The sequence below is a fragment of the Nannobrachium achirus genome (assembly GCF_963921795.1).
Source record: "Nannobrachium achirus genome assembly, chromosome: 20".
NCBI lineage: Eukaryota > Metazoa > Chordata > Actinopteri > Myctophiformes > Myctophidae > Nannobrachium > Nannobrachium achirus.
Window position 1 is genome coordinate 39922037 of NC_137827.1, and position 25085 is coordinate 39947121.

General features: G+C 43.5%; 2 protein-coding genes across 2 annotated transcripts in view; one reads left to right on the forward strand and one right to left on the reverse strand.

Annotated features, from left to right (window-relative positions):
* Positions 1-61: 61 nt before the first annotated feature.
* Positions 62-15803, forward strand: slc4a1ap (solute carrier family 4 member 1 adaptor protein; the record flags this gene model as incomplete). Its single annotated transcript, XM_080751044.1, has 15 exons — positions 62-526; positions 1417-1866; positions 1981-2188; positions 2873-3001; positions 3554-3614; positions 4126-4265; positions 4679-4839; positions 4991-5060; positions 6139-6328; positions 7406-7502; positions 8242-8515; positions 10295-10393; positions 11347-11435; positions 12840-12909; positions 14484-15803. The coding sequence occupies 15 exons, from the start codon at positions 62-64 to the stop codon at positions 14531-14533; spliced, it is 2553 nt and encodes an 850-aa protein (XP_080607170.1). The 3' UTR covers positions 14534-15803.
* Positions 15804-18979: 3176 nt separating this feature from the next.
* LOC308305665 (uncharacterized protein) overlaps positions 18980-25085 on the reverse strand; it is a 43971-nt gene continuing 37865 nt past the window's right edge. The window contains exon 5 of the mRNA XM_080750497.1: positions 18980-21076. Coding sequence (XP_080606623.1) covers positions 20951-21076 — 126 coding nt within the window. The 3' untranslated portion in view covers positions 18980-20950. The remainder of the gene's footprint in view (positions 21077-25085) is intronic.

A 25085-nucleotide genomic window follows, 5' to 3' on the forward strand; every position in this document is an offset into this window, starting at 1 on the left:
ATTGCTTTGGAAGGAAGGAAGAGCACCCCCCGGTCAGATTTAACAGTTGCACCAAACAAACATGGCAGCTTCCTCGCCACCAGCAGCGGCGGCGGCGGAGTCTGAGATAAACATGGACCAAAAAGAAATAAATATGGACACAGACATGATCGTGAACACAGGCGACGTTGTAGTTAGTAGCAGCGGCGAAAAAAAGGGAAACAAAGACGGCGAGGAGGAGGAAGGAGAAAGAGAAGAAGATCCTTTCAAGAAGCCAGCGCTGTTCGCAGCTCCTTCCCTCGCGATCATCAGACAACGCGGTGGTCCGTCCAAGAAGACACCAGGAGGACCACCACCACCAGCAGCAGCACCACCAGCAGCAGCAGCAGTCACAACGGGCTCTGCGGTGGAACCGAGCCGCGCGACGACAACAGAGCCACACGCTGCACCAAAGCAGGATTCCACAGAGGATCCTGCTGCGAGCTCAGAGGCGAAGGACACTTCTGAAGAGGGCAACGATGGAGAGAAACACCCCGTCAAGACTAAGGTGTTTGGTGTTGTTTTTTTTTTTTTATATATATTTTATTGGATTATTTTTTAAGACATTTGTGTATACACATAGCAAGGACATAATGCTTAGGACAGACACGAAACATCACCAAGACAACAGTAAATACAATCTACAAGACAGAATCAACAATAACAAGCCAGCATCCAACACTTGTTTCAGCCTTTTCAGTTAGGTGGTGTTGTATTTAACCTTAGCAGTGATGTCATTACGTGCGCATCCCGCATCAAAAACTCATTCAAGTCACCCAGGGACTCATTCATGTCATGGTCCTGGGGTCCTGGGGATGCGCCCTCCATTGGAGTCCATGTTAAAATAATTTACTGCGTCGCGGTAAAAGAAAAAAAAATCCACAGACACCACCATTGTTCATGGGTGAAAGCATCCTACTTTACCCTACGTTAACACAAATAAAATCCACGTAGAAAGTCTTAAACAGGCGATAGAAACGTCAATGTTTTGATTCCACCGACGTCCGAGGCCATTTTGTGCGTGTAAACTTTTTATTGAGGACTCATAAAACTTTTCTGGGACCCATTTGAATGACCACCTGTGGGTCCCGGGACCCATTACATTGAAAACCTAGTAACATCACTGCCTTAGTGTATGCCTGTATTAGCATTACATCAAGAAGACTATCATAGATGTGTTTTGTTATCAGTGTCAAATGTCAAAGATATATATCTATGATAGTCTTGATCCAAGGCGATGTCTGTATGAGCTATGGAAGTCTTTATCGAACTTTCAAATATCAACGTGTCCCTACAGTGTAGTTAATTTGGTTCCCTTTGTAGAACCACTGAGAACCACTGAGCCATGGGATATCTGAATTTCCCTTTGAGTATTAACAAAGTATCTTATCTATCTAGGATGGAGCTGACAAGAAGTCCAGACAAGAGGCCATAGCGAGGGCCTGCCTTCCCAAGTTCAAAGCCCACCCCCCTGTTCCGTACGCGGAGCCGCCTTGGGGCGGGGTGGCGGCAGAGATGCCCTATGCTCTGGAGATCCTCAAGAACGGCACCATAGTGGACACGGTCCCGCTCTCGCAGAAGAGTTACTTCGTGGTTGGGCGGCTGCCCGTCTGCGACGTCTCTCTGGAGCATCCCTCCATCTCCAGGTATCACGCGGTGATACAGTACCGCGGACAGTCTGGCGAGGAGGAGTGTGTTGGTGAGGAGAGGGGGTTTTACATCCACGACTTGGGGAGCACGCACGGCACCGTCGTGAATAAAAACAAGATTCCCCCTAAAACCTACATCCGCATCCGTGTTGGGCATGTTGTGAAGTTTGGAGGGAGCACTAGACTTTTTATTCTGCAGGTAAAACATGTTTATTGTACTATACTATACCGGGAATAACATAAACACCTCAACAGTCAACACTGAGTTTAGGGCATCTCTCCAATACTCTGCATCTACTGTATGTTCTCACAGGGTCCAGAATTCGACGAAGAGGAGGAGTCTGAACTAACGGTCACACAGCTGAGGGAACGTGCCCAGAAGCAGAGAGCAGAGCTGGAGAAGAGGATGATGGGAGAAGGCTCTGATGGCGACGACGAAGACACCGCTGAGGGAGAGGGAAACGGTGACAAGGGGGAGAGGAAAACGGCAAGCGTAGACTCCGGCTGCTCTTGGGGAATGGGTAAGCTTCATCTCCGTGAATGGAAATGGTGACAGCCTGGCTGTCAGATGTAGAATTGTGTACAGCTAACGGTATTTGGCTAGTTAGATCAGTGGTTCTCAACCTGTGGGTCTGGACTCCCAGGGGGATCCCACATGATGGGGGGGGGGGGGGGGGGGGGGTCAGTGAAGTGACAATTTAAGGACTTTGAGACCTTTTTAATACCTTGGAAAAAAAAACAATTACATCATCGGTACCCAGGCTTTTTTAATTTTATTTGCGTTCGGCTCAAAAAGAAAAGCCTGTTGACATTTCATGCATAAGAAGTGGGATTTCCCCAACCATCCATCCAAATTGTCAAATAATATAAGAAAGAGTGAAAATAAACCATTGCGTTGTGAGCTTGTAGGTCTGCTATTTTCCACAATATTTATCTGTGGAACTGAATCAAACTAGATGTAATGCTTCAACTCCTACAATTCCAAGTGCTTGTCAGGGTGGTGTGGTCCGCAGTTCAAATATGATGATTTTGGGGGGTTGCGACCTGAAAAAATTGAGAACCACTGAGATAGATGTTGGAATCAACAGGAAACAACTTCTACTGGGCTATCTTTTGGAAGTCCACAAACAAGAGTAAGTGATCTCCCGTCTCTCTGCTGTCGTTTTCCCTCTATCCGTCTCCACAACTCATCTAACTCCCTGTAGGTGAAGACCCAGTTCCAGAGGAAGACGAGAACGAGGAGAACCCCTTCGCCACAGAGTTCCGTGAAGACCAGGAGGCTGCTTACCTGAAAGACCCCAAGAAGGCCCTGCAAGGCTTCTACGACAGAGAAGGTGAGGGCTCTCTGAACTGTCGAGCTGTGGTGAAGTGATTGATAGCAGATACAGTAGATAGATAGGTCGGTATCCGTTGTTTATTATGCACTTATATGTAATTATGGACTTGTGATCGTGAATTAATAAGTGGAATTGTGTCAGATGAGTTTAGTATTATAACAGTCTTTAAAACACAGTGCATGGGGCGTTGATGGCCTGGTCGCCAAGACACTTACCACATATAGGCTCTAATTCAGCCTGACAGTGAGACGCTGGTTCGATTCCCGAGCCCAAAGGCCTTTGCTGCGTGTCATTCCCTGTTTGTCTCTGTCTGCTTCCTGTCATTATTAACTGTACTATCCAATTAAGGCGGAAAAGCCCCCAAAATATATGTAAAAAAAAAAAGTTATCTAAAAATGATTTCCATTGTGATCCTTGATCTAACAGGTGTGGAAATGGCTCATGGATTCAGTCTATATAAAGCTCAGCACTTGATTACGCCTGAGACTCTAGTCAGTTTACATTTTAAATCACTGTCCCATGAGACCGCACGTGTTTCTTTTTCCTCAGGGGAGGAGCTGGAATTCGAGTATGAAGACCAAAACCATGGTACTTGGCTCTGCAGAATAAAGTAAGTAGCAAAAAATAAAACTATCTCTTGACATAAGAAAGGCTAAACCGGTAGGCTACAAACACTGTTTTAACAGTTGGGATGGAAAGCATTTTAAGTACTGTATACTGTGTAGATGTGATCTGATAGAATTCAGAATGAATGGTCAGGTGCTATCCTTTCATGCATTAAAACCAGGAGAGTGTGTGTGTGTGTGTGTGTGTGTGTGTGTGTGTGTGTGTGTGTGTGTGTGTGTGTGTGTGTGTGTGTGTGTGTGTGTGTGTGTGTGTGTGTGTGTGTGTGTGTGTGTGTGTGTGTGTGTGTGTGTGTGTGTGTGTGTGTGTGTCTGTGTCTGTGTGTGTTTTCAGAAAACTTCAAGGAGCTTGTAGACCTGCTGCTTTTGCTGTTTGAATGCTGAAAAGTAATAGTTTTGGACATATGAGGTTTTTACCTGACAGGGACGATTTGTAGAATCAGCCTCAGGTCTTAAAAGCCTGTTTATACTATAGTTACCCATTGATTTTCCTCTCAGGCTCCCGGTGGATGATGCTTTGGGCAGGCAGCTGGTGGCCGAGGTGACCCACACAGGGAAGAAGAAAGACGCAGCCGTGCAGTGTTGCTTGGAGGCCTGTCGGATCCTGGAGGCCCGAGGGCTGCTGCGCCAGGAAGCAGGTGTGTCTCCAACCCAAAGGGAGGGCTTCTTCAGAAAGGCTTGCACATAGTAATGTCAGAAGAATGTACTAATGGGAACCAAATTAATGCATAGCCTTACTAAAAGATGCACATACGCATTGCGGCAACATGCCTTTAACAGGGTAACTTGTTGCATGTTGCCGCAACAGTGCATTTTTTATTCTTGCTATTAGCCAGACCGTTAGAGGCTTTTGGTCTCATCCTGTTTTCTTTTTCTTTTTTTTTTAAATATATATATTTTATATATATATTGAATTTTAGTTACTCTATTCCGGATTCCAATACCTCCACCCCAGTTGAATTCTGGGTGCTCTTTTCCAGTTGCCAATACCTCCTCCACCCTAGTTAAATTTGAGTTACTATATTTCCGGTCTCCAATACCTCCACCCTAGTGTCCCGTAAGCGCAAAAAGAAGAACTGGGAAGATGAAGACTATTATGACAGTGACGATGACACCTTCCTGGATCGGACCGGTGCCGTGGAGAAGAAGAGGCAGGAGCGTATGAAGAAGGCAGGCAAGATCGAGGAGCGTCCTGAGACCTATGACTCACTGGTAATAATGAGCATTACTTGCATGCCTACTGAATAGAAATTGACACAGCAAATATCATTCCAATGCAAGAAGTACTTTGGCAGGCTGCCTCTACTAGGCTTATTCTGTGACACTAATGCTGTTTGCGTTTTGTATTTGTTTAACTAATAAGGTGGCTAAACTGGCAGAGGTGGAGAAGGAGCTGGCGGAGACCCAGAAAAAGCTTCATACCGGAGGCAGAGGTGAGCTGAGTTCACTGTCTGTGCATGCATCCATCCATCCATCCATCTTCAACCGCTTATCCGGAATCGGGACGCGGGGATAACAGTTCCAACTGAGACCTCCAGATTTCCTTATCCCGAGCAACTTCCTCCACTCCCTCAGGGAGTATACCGAGGCGTTCCCAAGCCAGTTTGGAGATATAATCCCTCCATCTGGTCTTTGGTCTGCCACGGGGTCTCCTCCCAGTGGGACGCGCATCGAGGACCTTCCTAGGAAGGCGCTCGGGAGGCATCCGTACTAGATGCCCGAACCACCTAAGCTGACTCCTTTCCAAGTGTAGGAGCAGCGGTTCTACTCCAAGTCTCTCTCGGGTGACTGAACTTCTCACCCTATCTCTAAGGGAGATACCAGCCACCCGTCTGAGGAAACCCATTTCGGCCGCTTGCACCCGCGACCTTATACTTTCGGTCATGACCCACACTTCATGACCATAGGTGAGAGTAGGAACGAAGATTGCTCGGTAGACAGAGAGCTTTGCCTTCCAACTCAACTCTTTTTTTTCTTCACCACAGTGCGATTTGCGACTGCAAAACCGCTCCTGCTGCTCCGATTCTCTGGCTGATCTCCCAAATTTTAAAACGGTTAAGACTTGGTCCATTGTCTGTAGGAATGGGACAATAATCGTTATCATCATTTACATCATTTATCGTGTACAATATAATCTTTATCGTGAAATTGTCCTCCGTCATACACTGGGATGAATTAGCTTTTGTTGAGCTGCAAATTCAGTACCACTTAAACCCTCTATACCTGATAAAAATGGACCTGTAAATAGCATTTGGTACTCTCTTATTTCACTCTACACAAATTGATTTGCCAAAAGTGTGTTGCGAGCTTGTAGATCGGCTATTTTTGGCAACCATTCCCCCCTAGAATAGGGAATCTGGGGGTTCAAGTGGTTGACAAAGGTGGCACCTTAAGTTTTAAGCATATTTTGATAAAATCATTAATCGCAATTATCTTTGCCACAATAATCGTCCCTAATTGTCTGTCTATTCATGCCGGGCCAATTGCCTCCGTTTGTCCCAATTGTCCCAGATTCCTCCAGTTCGTCCACAGAGGACACGCTGGACGCCTTCATGAGCGCCGTTCGAAGCGACGCGGCGATGGACGGCGTGGAGCGCAGGAAGCTGCACGTGCACGTGGCCGACCTGCGCAAGGAGGCCCAACGGCTGCGGAAGCTGGTGGAGCTCACACGGCCGGCCCAGATGCCCTCACTGCAGCCCAGGTGAGGCCACCACAAAAACAAGCAGTGGTGTACAGTAACTAAGTGCATTTACTCAACTGAACTGTACTTAAAGGGGAAGACCACCCATTTTCAATATTGAACTATGTCATTAATATACCTTAGATGAGTTGTGTGGAAATAGAAAAAGGTTCCCCCTCTTCTCTGTTGCCTAGAACTGGAAGATTGATTTTGGGGTTTGTATTGTAAAGTACAACTTGATGACATCACACCGTTGTACTTTACAATACAAACCCCAAAATCAATCCTCCAGTTCTAGGCAACACAGAAGGGGGGGAACTTTTTTTCTATTTCCACACAACTCATCTAAGTTATATTAATGACATAGTTCAATATTGAAAATGGGTGGTCTTCCCCTTTAAGTATTTCCAATTTTGAGGTACTTTGACTTTACTGGAGTGTTTCTCATTTTCTGTACTTTTACTTCTACTGCACTACATCTCAGAGGCAAACATTGTACTTTTACTCCACTACAATTATTTGAAAACCTTAGTTACTAGTTACTTTGCAGATTTTGGTTATTATTGTTATTATTATAAAACATACATTAACCACTTCAGCCCTATATACATTTCAGCCATTTGAAGAGACATATTATTTGTACATGTTATACATACACCTATACAATTCTGTATAATGAGTACTTTTACTTTTGGTAGTTTAAGTATATTTTGATAGCAATACTTGTGTACTTTTTCGCAATTCTGCTTTGCAGTATTGATACTTAGAGTATTTTTTCCACCACTGAACACAACATGATGCCTGTGATCTTACAAAAATGGATTGCCTTCCCTTGAACTAGGTGTTCCATAAATATGTGAAATTGCACTATAAATCAAGTGTGTGAGGTCGCCAAAACATTTCCCCCATAAAATGTTTTACAAACATGTGTTGAACCTTACCAGTAGTAATTGGATATACCAGTCAAATCTTTGGACAAAGCTACTCACTCAATGTGTGTGAGAAGCTGTGTCCAAACTTTTACCTGGTAGGGTAGCTTATAATACACTAAATACAGCTACTAATGAATGCAAAACTGTTATTTGTTTTAAGCTGTAGTGGCACCACAAATGAACAGAAGCCTAAGAAGTCCTTGCCACTGTTCGGGGCCATGAAAGGCGGCAGCAAGTTCAAACTGAAGACTGGTACTATCGGGGTAGGTACGCTCTGGCGCTCATGATGTAAGACTCTGTGTGCCTTGTCTTTTCAAATTTCATGTTTGACTCTCCTGACATCACTCACATCCTTCCTTTACTCCCTACCGACACGTGTCACCTTTTCATCTTTCATTCAGTGTTGCCAAGTCCGCTGATTATAAGCGACGTTGGGCTTGTTTTTCTGTAAAGTCGTAGTTGCAGGTTGCATTTTTTGGGGGTGGGGGCTTCCTTCCCGATGTCATTTTAAGCCAGTGGTTCTCAAACATGTTCATGTCACGGACCCCCCACACATGTATTTGGCCGCGGTCCTCCACCAGAACATAATTGTGTCGGGGACTAGATTTGTGTTGAAATGATTCACAAATATTCAAAATATTTAATTTTCTTTCTTTTTTTTTCTTTCCCATTTTAAAGGATTTTTATAAAGGATTAAAGTGGTTAAACTGATTGTGATCATATATTTACCCACTAAGACGGGAAAGCATCTGTGTCATTTTAGATTTGAACCACTTTAACTATTATTTTACTCTGATTATTATTATTATTATTCAGTAAACTGTTAAGATTTAGAAGGCGTTTGTAGAAGCGGTCTCAGGTCTTAATGGGTTTAACTCATTTTGAGTGTGCGATCATGCAGCCTTGTCGCCTCTTTTTGGCTTGTTTTCATAGACCTGGCCACTTGTTTCTCTTGCGAAATGTGTTCAACACTGCTTTCCTTCTCTCCACCCTTGCTTGCAGAAGCTGCCCCCCAAGCGTGCCGACTTGCCCGCAGAGCTCTTCAACATGAAAGAGCTTCCGCCAGGGGGGGAAGAGGAAGAGGAGGAGGAGGAGGAGGAGGAGGACGATGACGTCAACGAAGAGGAGAAGGAAGAGGAAAGAAACGTGGAGGACGAACACAGAAACGGTACAGATGCTGCCAATATGGACAGTGAGCATCATCTGCCGTCCACGTCGCCAGAGAGCGCCTCCTCAGGGCAGCAGGGAGAACAGCAGACACTGTATTTACCTAAAAGTAAGGACAACGTTATTTAAAGCATTAAGACCTGAGGCTGATTCTGCGAATGCCTTTTAAATCAGTAGTTCTCACACTTATTGTGCAGTCTGAAAAGGGTTTTTCAAATCTTTGAGAAGATTCATTTGTGTTAAAAAACTATTCAAATCTTTTCAAAAACCTTCACAAAATAGCAGATGTACAAGGTTGCTCAAATTGACGCGCTGTGAGCTTGTATATCTGTTACTTTCCATTTGGTTGTCAAATCCATTTGGTTGTCTCTAGAGTTGTCTTTTGAGATTCACTGATCTATACATTTCATCCAGAAACCACTAGGTGTCAGTATTTATGCAACAGATATATAATTATATCAAATTAATACATGCCCTTCTTTTTCCCATGGCACTGCAGAGGGCATGAAATGGTAGATTCAGGTCAGGCAGAAAATTGTCTATTTGAAAATTGACGATCTTGTGAAACTTTCAGTACTTAAGTATATTTTAAAGCGAATACCTTTGTACATTTTGAATACGGGACTTTAATTTGTAGCAGAGTATTTCTACATTGTGTTATTGGTACTTTTACTTAAGTACAAAATGAGAGTACTTCTTGCACCACTGAGGGAGACATGTGACACGTCTTTGAAAGAGCTTTGCTAGAGGCCATGCTAGCTGAGTTATTAATTATCATATATACAAGTAAGATGACACCACCTGTAGTGCAGTGTTTCTCAACCTTTTTTCTGCATGGGCACACTTTTCATGTCCCAAGAATTCATGGGCACACCAACATATTACAGGGGGTGTGAATATCGTCACTGTCAGGAAGAAACCATGTATCTCCAAGTTTCAAATTTGTACGTTTCTTCGCAAAGTAAAGCCCTGCTTCATCATACAAGACTGTCGCACAACAGTAGTGAAAACAGCAGATCTACAAGCACACAACGCCTGGCGTTGTGTGCTTGTAGATCGGCTGTTTTCACTAGTTTGAATCATTTTTAAAATACAATACTGGCTTTCATGCAGTTTCAAGGGGCACACTTGACCCTGATCAGGGGCACACCAAAGGTCCCCAAGCACAGTGGTTGAGAAACACTGCTGTAGTGGACATGTGCTTGTATTATTGCTTTTATAGTTTTGCTTAAGCGACCCGTCAGGTCACATGTATACACACACACTGCAAAAAGCAACCTCATGGTGGCGCTAGAAGAGGGGCATGTGAGAAATGGAGTGTGTGTGCAAAGTTTGGCATGCGTGTGCAAAGTTTGGCATGGATAGGGGCAATAAGATAGGGATAAGAGTAGGGCTAAAAGTGTGATATTTAGACTGACTGATGGAGGGACTGACAGACAGCCGGTGGAGGTTTTCATAGTAACTGTGCGACCTGACGGTCGCAACTAAGAAAGTAAAATGTTAACTTTACTTGGGCATGCTATTACATACTTTGGACTTAAAGAACCATATTTTATTACCGTTTTTGTATTGATTTTGACAAGTACAAGGGTATCTAATGGCCATTGGAAGTCAAAAGTACACGTTTTGTTTTCCCCCTTACATCCACCCTTACCCCCGGTCCCACATACATATTTAAGATGGTGGTAGTTGTTTTATTTGTCCTGTAATGTCTTTAATATAGCTATATGTCATAGGGCCCCATACACATTCCAATTTTCCTGGTGATCCCCACTAATGACTCTTGTGATTTTTCTCCAAATTTAGAAAGAACATGAGGTCTTTAAGCCATACAGATGAGATGCTGATGTTATTTAACTTAATACATTTTCTTGTGGTTTCTAAACAGAGCCAAGTCTCAGAAAAACAACTAGGGATGAGGTGCCAACAGAAGCAATGCAGGTCCCTGACCACAGCATCCAGAAGACCACGGCCTCTTGCGGCCTGGGTGGGTGTCACGTTTACGTTTTTTATATTTCTTACAGCGTGGCCTCAGAGGAAAGGCATCTAGAAATGGGTCTGACTGTGAGTCAGTGTGTCTGTGAGTCCAGGGCTCATCTGGAAAACCACTGGACTTATCAACGCCACATTTCTTGGGCACGCTGCCAGTAGGTCCAAGGAAGTATCTTCGTATGTTTTATATTTTATTAACCCAATTAGGCCTAGAATTATTGAATGCTTTAACCAGTGAAAAATAGCAGATATACAAGCTCGCAGCGCGGCACCGAGTGCCGCACTGCGAGCTTGTAGATCTGCTATTTTTGAAAAAGTCGTGAAAATGTGTTCAAATCTTTGAATGAATATATGTATTTTCAAAGCGAACGTTTGTAACTCAAATTTTGCTTCTGGGTGGTCCCTGGAATGAAATATTTTGAGATGGGCGTCCGTGGCCAAATACATATCATTTTGGGGGTCCTTCACATGAAAGGTTTGAGAACCACTGACATAGTAGTCTCTCAAGAACAGACTAACTGAGCTCCAGTTGAAGTGAAAAGGACCTTTTCGTTGACGATGGCTGGCCAGATTGCTGACATAGAAACATAGGTTTTTTAAAAAACCTTAGAAGGATTCAAAAGACACTTATAGAATCAGGTCAAAATTCAAATTTTCAAGATTTAAAAAAAATAGCAGATCTACAAGCTCAATAAGATGTACCCGTTCTGAATGGGTTAAATAATGGATACATTTTTCACAAAAGGAAGAAGTCTGATTCGGATCGGGGTAAAATCTAGCCCTCAAGTATGGAGTCGTACGCTATAAATACATCAAGGATGACTGAAGTCACAGACTGGCCACGTGAAGTCCCATATCCACATGGGAGCCACTCTGTTATTATTGCGGGTGCATCTTGGTACTTTTGTCACGCTGAAACTGTGGTTCTCCTTCGCCTGTGCTCTGCAGATCCTAAAGCTGGTGGAGAGGATGAAGAACCACAGACCAAACCCAGTGCAAAGAAGAGTGTAAAAAAGAGAGCCATTGGCCCTACCAGGGTAAGCCCCCATACACAGTAAAATCCTGAGTGTTATTTGAACTCAGAGCGTGGAGAAAGATGCCTGCAACAGAGCCAGAAAGCCCGCAACACTCCAATTTAGATAACGTATTTTCGGTGCACGGCTCACAAGAACATGAGACAATGAAGAAGTTGCCAGCACTCAAGGAATCTCCTTTTAAAAGATTTTATTTAACTCACTGGTCAATGGAAAACGTACGCGTTTCGACCTAAGTCTTCATCAGCGCTTGACGAACGCTGATGAAGACTTAGGTTAGGACCCATCTATTTGGTTCCATTTGAGCATGTTCCTGTGTAAACATGAATGGGACACTAAGGGAAATGTGTGGGTGCTTAACCTTCCCTATCAGACTCACCTCACCGCTACTCACCAGTTAAGAGTGGGGTGGCTCAGAGTAGATGACAGAGTACAGCAACTTGCAATGGGCCTGGTGTACACGATACACTACACCACTATGATACCCAAGTACCTTTATAAACATTAAGGATGTCCATAATTACAACACCAGAGGCAGCGCCACAGATCACTTTCAACCCAGAGTCAAAACCAATAAAGGGTCAAACTCTTTTTTTCTGCTATACCACCAAAATGTGGAAAGCCTGGAAAGCCTTACCAAAGGTCATAAAGGAGTGTGGATCACTAGCATCCTTTAAAATTGCCCTGAAAAACCACTTACAGGCAGCAGCCGTTCGCAACTGGTAAAAAAAAAACTAACCTAGCCCAACCCTACCCTCCATTGCCCCTTCTTTGTATATACTTACTTACTGTTTAGACTCTTTTTTTGTTCTCTCATTTTTTCTTTTCTTTACATATCTACTGCATAGTACTGTGTTCTATTCGTCTGTCATTCAATGTTATATGAGATACTTAAATGGTTTCCTGTGGAAATAAGCTTAGTCTTTTCATGGATCTCCTTTTAGTAGACCTTGTACCAGTGAACTGTACCGTCATGAAACTGTACCTTTTCCTATGCAAACTTCTAATAAAGTCTTCAATCAATCAATCAATCAAAGAGAGCTGTATTCTCCATACACACCCACCACTAGGAGGCAGTAGTTCCTACTGGAGTTACTTCGACAATTCAATTCATGAAAAAACATGTTTACATTGCCAAAGCAAGTGTCAAAATATAATAAAAACAGTTGAAAAGGGGGAACCTCAGGTAGCAGCTCTGTTTTATATGTGCATTAGATCTAGAGGTCACTCAATGGTTTGTAGTCCTTAGGGTGGTTGTATTCCATTCTCTAGCCTTCTTGTAGCACAACAGTTCACAAATCGTGCAGCTGTGTTCGTACATTGTTGTATTTCTCCCAGTAGATTTGGGAGTTGTTTTTGTCATTGGCCATGTTTTCATTTCACTCTTGTGCTCCTTCTGTTCCACAGCCTCCAATGTCCCTTTCAGGTCAATACCCTGAAGATGACCCTGATTACTGTGTCTGGGTGCCTCCTGCAGGTACGACTGAACCGGCCTTGTTCGTTTGCGTATATGGTGCATGCTAGGGCATTCATCAAATATTCGAATATCAAAGTCACTATTCGACATTGTTCACCGAAGTCGAATATTCGCTTATTTTTATTTTTTTATTGTTTTCTCTTTAAACATAATATAGTTTATAAAGCTTGGCTTGATAGGAAGTCATAAGAATAAGTTGTCAATGCCCCTGGTGGATGAATTTGTTAATGCTCTAATACCAGGGGTCCAAAATAAACATATTTGAACTGGGGACCTCCACTTGGAATTGTAGGTATTACATTTAATGTGACTTACATTTAATGTGACTCGGTTCCGCAGATAAATATTGTGAAAATAGCAGATCTACATGCTCACAACGCCTCGCAACGCGAGGCGTTGTGAGAATGTAGATCGGCTATTTTAACAACATTCTCTTGCTTACTTAATATTTGACAGTTTGCCCAGTCCTGTCGAATATTCGACTATTCGAATACTTTGAGGTCGAATAATTTGCTATTCGTGAATGCCCTAGTGCATGCAGCAGCATCTTGCTGTTAATGCTTTGAATCCAAGACCGCTCACATATCATATTTATTCCAGGCCAAAACCAACTATCAAGGTAGAAGTGTTATTTTTTTAAAGCTGCAATACAGAGCTTATTTGAATGTATGAAACGTTATTTTAATCAACCTGTATGGTTGGAGTGTGCTAATACGATATAACAATACGATATCTGCAGTGGTTGGAGGTGGTCTCTCTGCACTTTTATTGAGAAATGTAAACCCAGGTGTGGGGAAGGAAACCTTGGTTTTACTGGGGCATTATCAGACAAGCAGTGATTTTGTCTTTGTGGAGACTGGTAGAGGTGTGCACAGGACAGCCGCGTTCGAATCCCGGGTAGGATATTATATTTACGGATTGCAGCTTTAAACCTCAAGTGTGTAACACACACTTAAAAGTATATTTCTGACACCAAGAGATGACATTTACATTCCTGTTTGGAACATAGGGTCCTCAGAGTGGCTTTGCAGGACGAGAGCCTCTTTGTGTACCGTGTTCCAATGCGGAGTCACTAGGTAGATTACCTGTAAATGTCAACTTGATATTGGAAGTTTATCCTGCGGCGTCCAGGTGCATGTCACCTTATTTTTTTCCGTCCAGGTGCACACATTTTTCCTCTCTTGGTGAAAAGAACTTATTTTCCCCCTGAAAAAGACTCACTGATGCTGTTGAGACTGCATGTTTCTGCTCTTCAGGGAAAATAGTGATGAGAAATGGAGGGGGGGGGGGGTGAAATAAGCAGGCTTTTATATTTGTATAAAGGAGAATTGCAGAATCTATGTCAGACGCAGAGGTAATCTAAATCAAAGTCGAAGCAATGAGGTTATATTAAAATGGCTGCCAAATGCAGCTTGGATTCAGAGACAAAGCTTTTCATGCATATGCTGTTTGTTTACATAATTTATGGATAGTATGTATCCCAGTTTCATACTTTATATAACAATATCATCAAAACCGCTGTGCAATATACGTTATTTCTTTTGAGAACAAAGTTTGCTCATCTCCATCCACAGGTCAGTCTGGAGACGGTCGCACTCATCTAAATGACAAGTTTGGCTACTAAGGGATCTAACTGCCTGTTCACCCAACTTCATACTGCTGTGAATGTCTGCAGCAACACAGAGCCTTCAGTCTCCATGCCAGTGCCGTTCTCCAAAGCTTCAGCCCATCTCATATCTATGTTATGAACTTTCTTTGAGCCCCCATTGCAGCTCTTGTAATGTTGTACTATCACGATGCACCAACACGTTGTGAGACCAATAGGAGATATCATTCACGATAGCCTCAGAAATAGAAAAATGGAATTCTGAGGATCTCAGGATTCACGTGGGATCGGTGTGGCTCCAGTGTGGATCTCGGACATCATGTGGCCAGCCTGCAACGTCGTCTGTGTCAGTGTCCATGATGTATGACTCCGAATGTGGGCCAGGTTTCAGCCTGATCCGACTGCCGTTGACTTCCATTAAAAAATATATATATATATTTCAATGTAATGCCCTACTTGATCATACTTGCAGCTCCACCAGTTCGAAACTGCGTTTTGAGCTTGTAGATCTGCTACTTTTTATTCTTTTGAATTTGAATCCTGGAAAGTAACAGTTTTGGACATTTGAGGTTTCCATCCGACAGAGACGATGTAAAACATAATTATGTGAAACTAAATTAGTGGCGGTACTAAGTTAGCCTGCTGGCAGTGTGCACGAGAAACCTCTAGCAATGATGGGTTCAGCGGTTCGCGAGATTATATTATTAGCTCCAGTCAAAAACAGACACACTGACACACTTATAGACAGCCAGCCTGGAGAGCCACACCGTAAAAAGGAAATTCTGGAGCCTACGGTAGACTTGAACATAATACCCCTATACTGTTGTTAACGTGGTCTGTGTGGGATTCTGAGATGGAGAAGCGGAGATGAGTGTTCGCCGTCCTTTTATTGTTTGTCACTTTAAACCAGTTTTTGGATGTGTGTGTAATCTCGGGCTGCGTAATAAATACAAACGCATCTCTTCAATTCACATTAGCTCAAATTGGCAGTGCTTGAAGAATAGTACTCCTTGGCACAGTCACTGGGCAACAAGCCTGCTGGCACTTCTGATTTGGGGAAATAATGGGAAAGGATGGCACTTCAATTTTGTCCCCTTATTTGACCCCGGCTGTCCTTAACACATCGGCCAAAAGCACACGGAAAATGGATGAGGACCACACAGGAGGGTTACATTTAACTGACCTCAAGTCAGACTGAAAGTACGATTCATTGCTGCCCTTGCAGCTATAGATCCACCAATCTCCAATCTGTAACCCATCCTCAGTTGGCCTCAGTCGACTGCTGGCATAACCTTTCTGGTTTTGTTAAAGTGTGTGTGTGTGTGTGTGTGTGTGTGTGTGTGTGTGTGTGTGTGTGTGTGTGTGTGTGTGTGTGTGTGTGTGTGTGTGTGTGTGTGTGTGTGTGTGTGTGTGTGTGTGTGTGTGTGTGTGTGTGTGTGTGTGTGTGTGCTCGTGCGGGTGCGTGCGTGCGCTGGAGCAAGAGAGCGCGCAGTGAAGCAGCTTTTCTGACCATCTGGTCACTTGGATAGCTTAATGGTTGAAACACAAGCTGATAATGAGTCAAGCTAAGTGTTGTGTGTGTGTGCATGTGCGCGCGAGTGTGCACATTTACACGTACGCATGTCCCTCCTCAAAGTTCTCCTTTTAACAAGATTTGTCTTTACGGGTGACTCAGCTATTGGGGGTGTACGGGTGGCGTGTTTGCCAAGGGCAGGATTACTCTCTGTGTGAAATCCCACACGGCACCGATGTTCATGTTGGTTTCATACCGTCTATTTGGAATCCTCCTCTCCAGTCCTTTTCTCAGCTCACATCTCAGCCTCTTTAGGGGCTTTAGGGACTTAGAGATGTAAAGAAAAAAAAGTATGTCTTTGGTTTCATATATTTGTATTAAAAAACTGTCTGTACATAGCATTTAGGGTGCGATCAGTTCTTTGTTCAGTGCTGCCTGTTGACTAGGGCTGCAACAGTTGGTTATTTTCTTGATGATTATTCTATATATAATAATGTGAAAAATGTTTCACATTTTAAATCACAAATTCTTTTTTTTAACAATCGACTAATCAGTTGGGCTGATTAACCACTCGTATGTATGTACATTGGCATTACACAAAAATAGCCAATCTACAAGTTAACGCATTGTGAACTTGTAGATCACCTTTTTTTTAATAAATAATTAAAAACGTGATTTTATTATTGAAATCAATCATTTGTTATAATTGATTAAATTGAATTGTTTGATCGACTGTTGCAGCCCTGCTGATGACCCGTGTCTTATTGTCATGTCTACGTCTCATACTGTTCATAAGGGCCCGGTTTCTTCAAGAATCCATCACTGCAAATTCTTGAGTTCATTCAGCCAAGCGTAACACCCACCGCAAGTGTGTGATCTAGCTTTAAGAAACGTGATCTCGGTGGGTTATTCTGGTGTGTGACCTAGTAATGAGGGTTGGGAAGCAACCAGTCGAACCAGACCAGCCAAGTCCTGTGCCAATTCACCAGGCAGATTGTTAACACACACACACACACACACACACAAACATCAATGTCCCAGATACGAATCATGAGCTCTCTAAGGCCTGTCCCTGAGACAAAGATTACATCTAAATGTACAGTGTCTATTCTTTTTTTCTTCAGTGGGTAATCTCGATTAAAAAAAGAAATCGCATTAGTCTGAGCTTATCCAGGAAATTGGCCCTTAATGTATTACATCATACTGAAATAAAGCAATGGGACGGTTTAGCAGAAGCTCAATTCGTATCCGTGAAGCAAATTGATTTAAAGAGCTGACTGGTGTGTCTACAAGGCTATTGCTTCATGTCTGTGGCACAACGGTTACTACCTCCTGACAGATCTTTTTTAAATCTCGTACATTTGACCCACACTCTTAGACAGCTGGGTATCCTGCTGTCCTGGACACCTGCTGTACTGTGGCTCTGCGGGGTCTTGGAAGCAGGGCTGCTGCTGTCGATAATCTTCTTAGCCATGATACCACCGAATTATGTTTAGTCTTTTTCATATCAACGAAGCGATGCAAGGCAAAATGAGATCGTGGTACAGTTAGGAGTCTGACCAACTACTATGCAATAGGGCATTCACCAAATATTCGAATATCAAAGTCACTATTCGAAGTTGTTCACCAAAGTCGAATATTCGCTTATTTTACATTTTTATTGTTTTCTCTTTAAAAAATATATACGTATAGTTTTTAAAGCTTGGCTAGATAGGAAGTCATAAGAATGAGTTGCCAATGCCCCTGGTGGATGAATTTGTTAATGCTCTATATACCAGGGGTTCTCAAAACTTTTTAGGCCATGACCCCCAAAATAAACATATGAACTGGGGACCCCCACCCTGACAAGCACTTGGAATTGTAGGTATTACATTTAATGTGACTCGGTTCCGCAGATAAATATGGTGAAAATAGCAGATCGAGGCGTTGTGAGCATGTAGATCGGCTATTTAACACAATGTTTGCCTCTTGCTGACTTAATATTTGACAGTCCTGTCGAATATTCGACTATTCGAATACTTTGAGGTTGAATAATTCGAATACTAAAAATCACTATTCGTGAATGCCCTACTATGCAACTCCTATACCTGTGTGTGGCTATATGTTGGCAGCATGCCTCAAAATCTAAAAAGATTCAAACTGCAGATGCAGGCTTGTTTTCCCAGAACATTTGTAGCTGTAAATCGTTTTTCCACTCGCTGTAACTGATCCACGATATCAGCTGGGTGCCTCATGCTACAGATTGTTTCTCCATCAGAAATACTGAACAGTAATGTTATGCTGTCGACTGTCCCAGCAAGAAGTAAAGCTGCAAGATATCTGTATGGTAGAGTATGTTAATACAATAGAACTAACTGCATCTGCAGTGGTTGGAGGTGTTTCTCCTTTGAGGCATTTATAGACCCATGGTATTGGTTAGGACAACTCCTGGTTCACAGGTAGCCCTGCCTGAATCTCATAACCCCACTGTATAATGTTCATAATGTCCCCTGGCCCAGCAGGATTCCCTCTTGCTGGTGGTAGATGTTTGTCTCCCGCATTAGAAGACCCGGGTTAAAATCCTGGGTGTTGGGGTGCCCGATGGCCTACTGGTCTATGCGCATACCATATAGGCATTGATGCCTGGCGGCGTCGCCGGTTCGATTCCCGATCCGGACGACCTTTGCTGCATGTCTCTCCCCATCTCTCCCCCGTTTCCTGTCAGTCTACTGTACTATCCAATAAAGGCATAAAAGCCCACAAACAAATCTTTAAAAAAAAAAAAAATCCTGGGTGTTGCAGTTACCTCTTGCCATTGGGAGAGGACATTAAACTTAGGGATTGTAACTTGTGTTTCCTACTGCAAGTGGAGGGTATAGAAAATATTTCTTCTGCCACAAAGAGCAAAAACAGTAACGGTCTGAATATTGCATAACGATACTGTGCATTGATGGTAAATGAAATTCACTTCCTAAATAGGAGGCCACAGGGCGTTTTATTGTTTGTGCAACAGTGGGACAAAGACCTGTCACAATGTTACATTGACTCCAGCAAAGCTTTGTTACTGTGGTTGATGACATTGTGTTTGATCTCAACAAAACAAACGGCAAGAGATACATTCATTATGCATTTGTAGGTCGTCTGCAGGTCATTCTGTTATTTGAGTAAAATCAGTGTTTGCACTGTGCTTCCATGATCTCCGGAGCCTTGTATTGCCTCAATATACATTCAGTACAACAGGAATGTCTTTTCAAGGCATTGAGAGATTTTTTTGGAACGGTTATCTCAGACATACCTGTGGCTCTGTACTACATAGAACGGATGGTACCGGATATGAAATGGCACGCTACACATTGCCTACACATGACATACCACCAGTCTGACTTGTCATATTTAGTGTACCGGATGTGTCTTGTACAGTACTTCCCTGTTTAGTTACAATACACCCCTCGTTTGCTGCAATACACAGAGGAATTCATGCAGGGAAAGGTTCTGACCTGTACTAATAGTCACATATTCATTAATAAGGATACATCAAAGGTTAACTATTTAACTACAGTCATACATTTCCTTATAGCTCACTGTGAACGTCATGTTCAAATAGCACATCCAACACAAGTAGCTATTCAGGCAAGCAAGTTCTACATTACAGAAATGTGACCATCGCCTTGCACATCACCTTACCAAGATATAGCGTGTCCGGAAATCCCATCGAAAACGAAACCTGTGAACCTTTTGATTCAGCCAGGCAGTGCCAGACCGATCACGTGGGATCACAGACGTTCCGCCACGAATGCCTGTGGCCACCGTGTGATCAGCCTGCCAATGCCAGGCTACTTTTGATTGTCGTACGTGCGTTTCTCTAGAAGGTATCCGACCCCAAACTAAACCTGGGGGCTTTGTTGAGAAATCCGATCTGTGTATTCGGACTTCATCGATCTGCAGTGGTCGCTGTGGTAACGACATAGGTGTGAGTAATGCTTAGTTTATTCTCTGTCATACGACGTTGTCAAAAATCTGTTTTCTTGTGTATGTGTTTTATTTTTTGTATTATTATTATTTTTTTGCTCTTCAGGCTCGATATAATCAGGGATCTTTAACGTTTTTCAGGTCAAGGACCCCTTAGCTGAGAGAGAGATGAAGCAGGGACCCAATTTTACATAGATTTCATAGATAGTTTCATAGACTGTTTGATAGTACTATTGTCAGTGTCGTGACAATTGTTTATTTTCTATTTGCTATGTTGGTTTCAGGTTAATGTGTACTTTCAGACAGTTAGCCTTTTAAAGCCTCAATACTTAGTCAACTTGACCGTTGGCTCTGTACTTGATCCGCTCTTTTTCCCTCTTCACCAACTCACATAATGGTTTGGGTGGACCCTCTGTAGTCACTCTGAGGACCCCCTAGGCGTCACGGACCCCCTGTTGAAGACCCCTGATATAACCAATCTGATTCCAAATTGGATAGGCCTGAACATAACCAAGTTATCCGTTGTCTTGTGTACCTTCGCTTGGTACCATGTTGCCTGAGTCACACCTCCCACGCAAGGATGTGTGTACTCCTCTACCAGGAAGTGTTGGGAGAACCGTTTGTATGCAAAACCTGAAGTATCATCGAAACCACATGGCCTGATGTTGTGGTTTTGACAACGTTATGCACTGAGTTCCTGCTGGTATCAACGTAGTCGAACGGTTATCAAAGTGACGGCAAAACGGAATGGAATTACCTGAGTGTGCAAAATATTCAAACCCTCATACATCGTCGAAAATGTTTTTTAGTTTTTGTTTTTGTTTTCCTTCTCTTCCACTATAGCAGTCATTCTTAAGACAGTTACTTCTTGGTCTCATCGTAGAAGCTGCAACAAAGCAGCAGTCCCAAAATGGGGGGATTTTGGGGGTTGGATGGGTGGCGCGGCAGGGGGCTTCTATCTGGCAGCGGCTTCCTTAAGCACATGGCGGGTCGTCAGACGGTGTCATGGGGCTGCACGGGGGAGCTGTGCTCAGGGAACGGAAGGCGAAGATGGAGGGATCGTAGGTGTACCTGGGTGGAGGGCGAGCACCGGTCAGATTCTGTGGGAGAGACAGAGGAGAGGGGAGAGGAAGACATGGTTAACTCCGTAAGTAAGACCTGAGGCCGATTCCGCAAACGCCTTTAGTAGAAAACATAGGCTTTCTGAAAAACTGCTATATAGTGCTATACAGTGCAAGTATTTATAGGCTTACAGTCAAGGTCATGTGATTGTGGGAAAAGTGCCTGAAAACGAACACTATAGTAGAGCAACAAGTATACACGCCGAGGGGGGAAAAAACTAGGGCTTCTTGTTACAATAGTGGACTTTTCATTCATGGTGTATAAGTGACATGAATGCTTTTCCACTCTCAGAGCCAGCCTCCCCCCTCCCCTCCCCTCCCCGGTAGAGTCTCACTCTTTGCAGCTCTCTGCAGGACCTCCGTCTAAAATTAGCCCTGGTCATTTTCCTCCCCGACAGGAAATGGCTTTGTGTGATTTGGCAGTGAGGTAGCACTTTCCCCTGTTCCCTGCTGCTGAAGGGGGGGGGGGATTGAGGTAATCGGTAATCAGTAATCAGAGCCTGACCCTACAGGTTTGAGGGCAAATAGCAATGTGTGTGTGTGTGTGTGTGTGTGTGTGTGTGTGTGTGAGAGAGAGAGAGAGAATGAGAGGGATAAAAATGCTGATTTCCAGCAGTGGTGTAAAGTAGCTACTTAAGTACAATTGTGAGGTACTTTTACTTTAGACCACTGCATCTCAGAGGCTTATAAATCTGCTATTTTCTAAATATGTATATATTTTTTTTTACAACATTTTTAGAAATATGATAAGTAACGGGGGCGTTCTACACAATGAGGACTTACTTTTGGTACTTTTAAGTATATATTTATGCTTGACACTTCAGCCTCGCATAGCCAGACATTATCACTGCGTGGATATTAGTCTGGTTCTTCTCAGTGTTCTTGTTTTATCCAAGGGAAACATTATCATACTGGGCCCTGGTTGGTTTCTCACAACGTAAAGCCCGCCCTACATTTGCATACTGGGCTCCTGGTTGGTTCCTCACGGCTTGTCAGCCATGACATATTTTGATAACTGAGCATGGCCAGACCTAATCTGCCAAGGCAATTTTTCTTTGCAATGGCAGATTCGTCTGGCTATGCGAGGTTAGTACCTATAGTCAGTTTCGATGACCAGACTCTTACTTGTAAATGTGTTTCTGCATGGCAGTATCGATAGTACTTTTTCCACCACTGATTTCCAGTGCCATCTGTCCATGCACCTGGCTCTCGCCCAGCTGCCCTAGCGTGCTGTGCAGCAGCACTGCTGTTATGAAGCGCTGGGCAGCAGGTATAGGAAAAGTACCCAGTGGCATGGAGCCATGTGGGTACAGCAGCACCATAGGCGCTTCTGTGTTACAAGGCTAATAACCATGTTGCTATTGACTTCAGCCAAGGGACTCGATACCGACAACTGGGCCAGCAGCACAGCAACAATTCCCTGTGCCATTTAAGAAGTGTTTCACACACCGAGGTATAAAGCAGGTGTTCCACCAAAGCCGATGATGTAATTCTGAAAACACCTCTGAGACAAGAAGAGATTTTCAACCACTAAAAGCACTATTTCATACTTTGTCATACGATGGTGTTGGACGGCAAAAGCGACCCATCTACAAGCTTGCAGCTCGTTCAATGCGGCGTGTTGGGGTGCTTGCGCATCTTCTGTTTTTTGACGATTTTCACGTTTAATGACACTCTCAAAACAGGGAGGCCAGGTTTAAAGTGGTTAAGGAGGAGTTAGTATCAGCCCCTAGACGTGCACTGGTTAAGAGAGGTTTTCCATATGGTAGCTGTAAGTCTATACGATTGCTTTGGGAAAGAGTTGTACCTTTTAAAGCTGGATATTGCTGTTCACGTGTGCCCTGAGCATGTTTACCGTTCCCCACAGAGCCGTTCCTGTGTACTCAAGCTGCATGCTGACAGACATTTAAGGCCCAGAAGGGTTCAGGCTAAGTTCAAGATGCATAGCCGAGTCGTTGCAGACAAACTACTAATTACACACTATAAGAGCCAGATGAAAGGCCAAGGAGAAATGTGTATCTGTGTAACGCGGCACGCCACATTCCTGCCGTTCTTCGCACGGAGCTAGTCATTCAACTAGTTTGAGAGAAAACGGTCTCTGTGTCAGCAAGTCAGCTCGAGGACATTTTTGGGATTAGCCTATTTTAGTCCAACCCACTGGTCGCCAATCAAGCACCCACAAAGCTGTCATGCTGTGGGGGTGCTGTTTCCGCTCGTGAGACACACTCTTGAGACACTGAAAGCGAACTTTGAATCAATATCACTATCATTTCAAACTTTTCACCTCAATAGCGATAAATGAATGGTTATTAAAAAATCGAACCTCTGTTCGAAGTGGAGCTGTGTGTGTGTGTGTGTGTGTGTGTGTGTGTGTGTGTGTGTGTGTGTGTGTGTGTATTGCAGTTGATGCTCAGGGCAGGCTAGACTCAACAGCACCTCTCTGGTCACCCAGGGTTACTACATACAGGCTACATACAGACCCACAGACCCACCCACCCACATACCCACCCACATACCTACACACACGGCCACGTATAGGGAGCTTGTGTTCCACACAGCTCCAAAAAATAGTGAAATTAGCAGATCTAGAAGCTCACAGTGAGCTTGTAGACAAGCAATCTTTACTATTTTTTTTACATGCCACCATTGTACAATGAATTATAATACAGGGTTCAGTGGTTGATCAGAAATCAGAAAATGTTATTGTTTCTAAATATCGGTTTCGACATATTTTCTGTTAATTTCCCAGTCTTACACTGAAGTGCCTTGTTTAACCCACGGCAAGCTGGAAAGTTTTCAAACCCGCAAACTTTGAAAACAGAATACATTTTCTTTCAACCTGTGACCTGATGAAATCTTAAGAATTCCAGCTACCTCCCAGGGCCAGATAGGCAGATCATACAATCGATATCACTCGGCATCCTTATCTCGCAGGCCTTTTTACATCCATCCGTTGCTAGCTGTCTCTCAACCATCTCTCGCATGCAGGGGCGTCACAAGGGGTAGGAAAGTGGGACTGAGTTGCTGGGGCCCAAGGTGGAGGGGCCCTAATAACTTTATCTATTGAAAAATAGCAGATATACAAGCTCACAGCGCGGCACCGAGTGCCGCGCTGCGAGCTTGTAGATCTGCTATTTTTGAAAAGTTGTGAAAATGTGTGAAAATCTTTGAACATATGTATTTTTTAAGCGAACATTTCTAACTCAAATTTAGCTTCTGGGGGTCCCTGGAACGAAATATTTTGAGATCGGGGTCCGTGGCCAAATACATATCATCTTGGGGGTCCTTGACATAGGTTTCTTGCACACATTTTCACGATTTTTCAAAAATAGCAGATATACAAGCTCGTTGTGAGCTTGTATATCTGCTATTTTTCAATGGTTAACATTCATGGGGGGCCCGCAGTGAATCCTTGTACCCAGGGCCCAGAATTTGGTGTGACGCCCCCGCTCGCATGGCAGTCGGTCTGCCCTCCACCACCCCCATGCTGGCTGAAAGCAGATAGGATCAACTCTCTGCTGCTGTATCACCGTGAAAGCTCCCACCTCACCCTGCCATTCATCTCCAACCCCTGCAGCCTAGTGATGATTTAGTTTTAGTCATAGTCTTTCCAGTGAGATTCCATTTAGTCATCCGAAATGTTTTAGTTTTTAGTCTAGTTTTAGTCGAATATAATCTTATGTTTAGTCGACTAAAACCTACAGTATCTACACCTAAACCTACAGTACCTATCTAAAGCTACAGTTGATTTTGTCGACTAAAATGTATATTGGCGGGCTTGATGGCGTCGTAATGGCAGATTTTACACTTGATTGCATGCTGAAAATAGGCGATCTACAAGTTCACAACGCGTTGCAGAGCGCACCACCCGAGCGTGAACAAACATAAACATAAACACAGACTTGTCTTTTAGTTCTACTGGATCTCTTCTCCACTAGTCCCTCCCTGACATTTTAGTCTAGTGTTGACAAAATTGTCAATATATTCA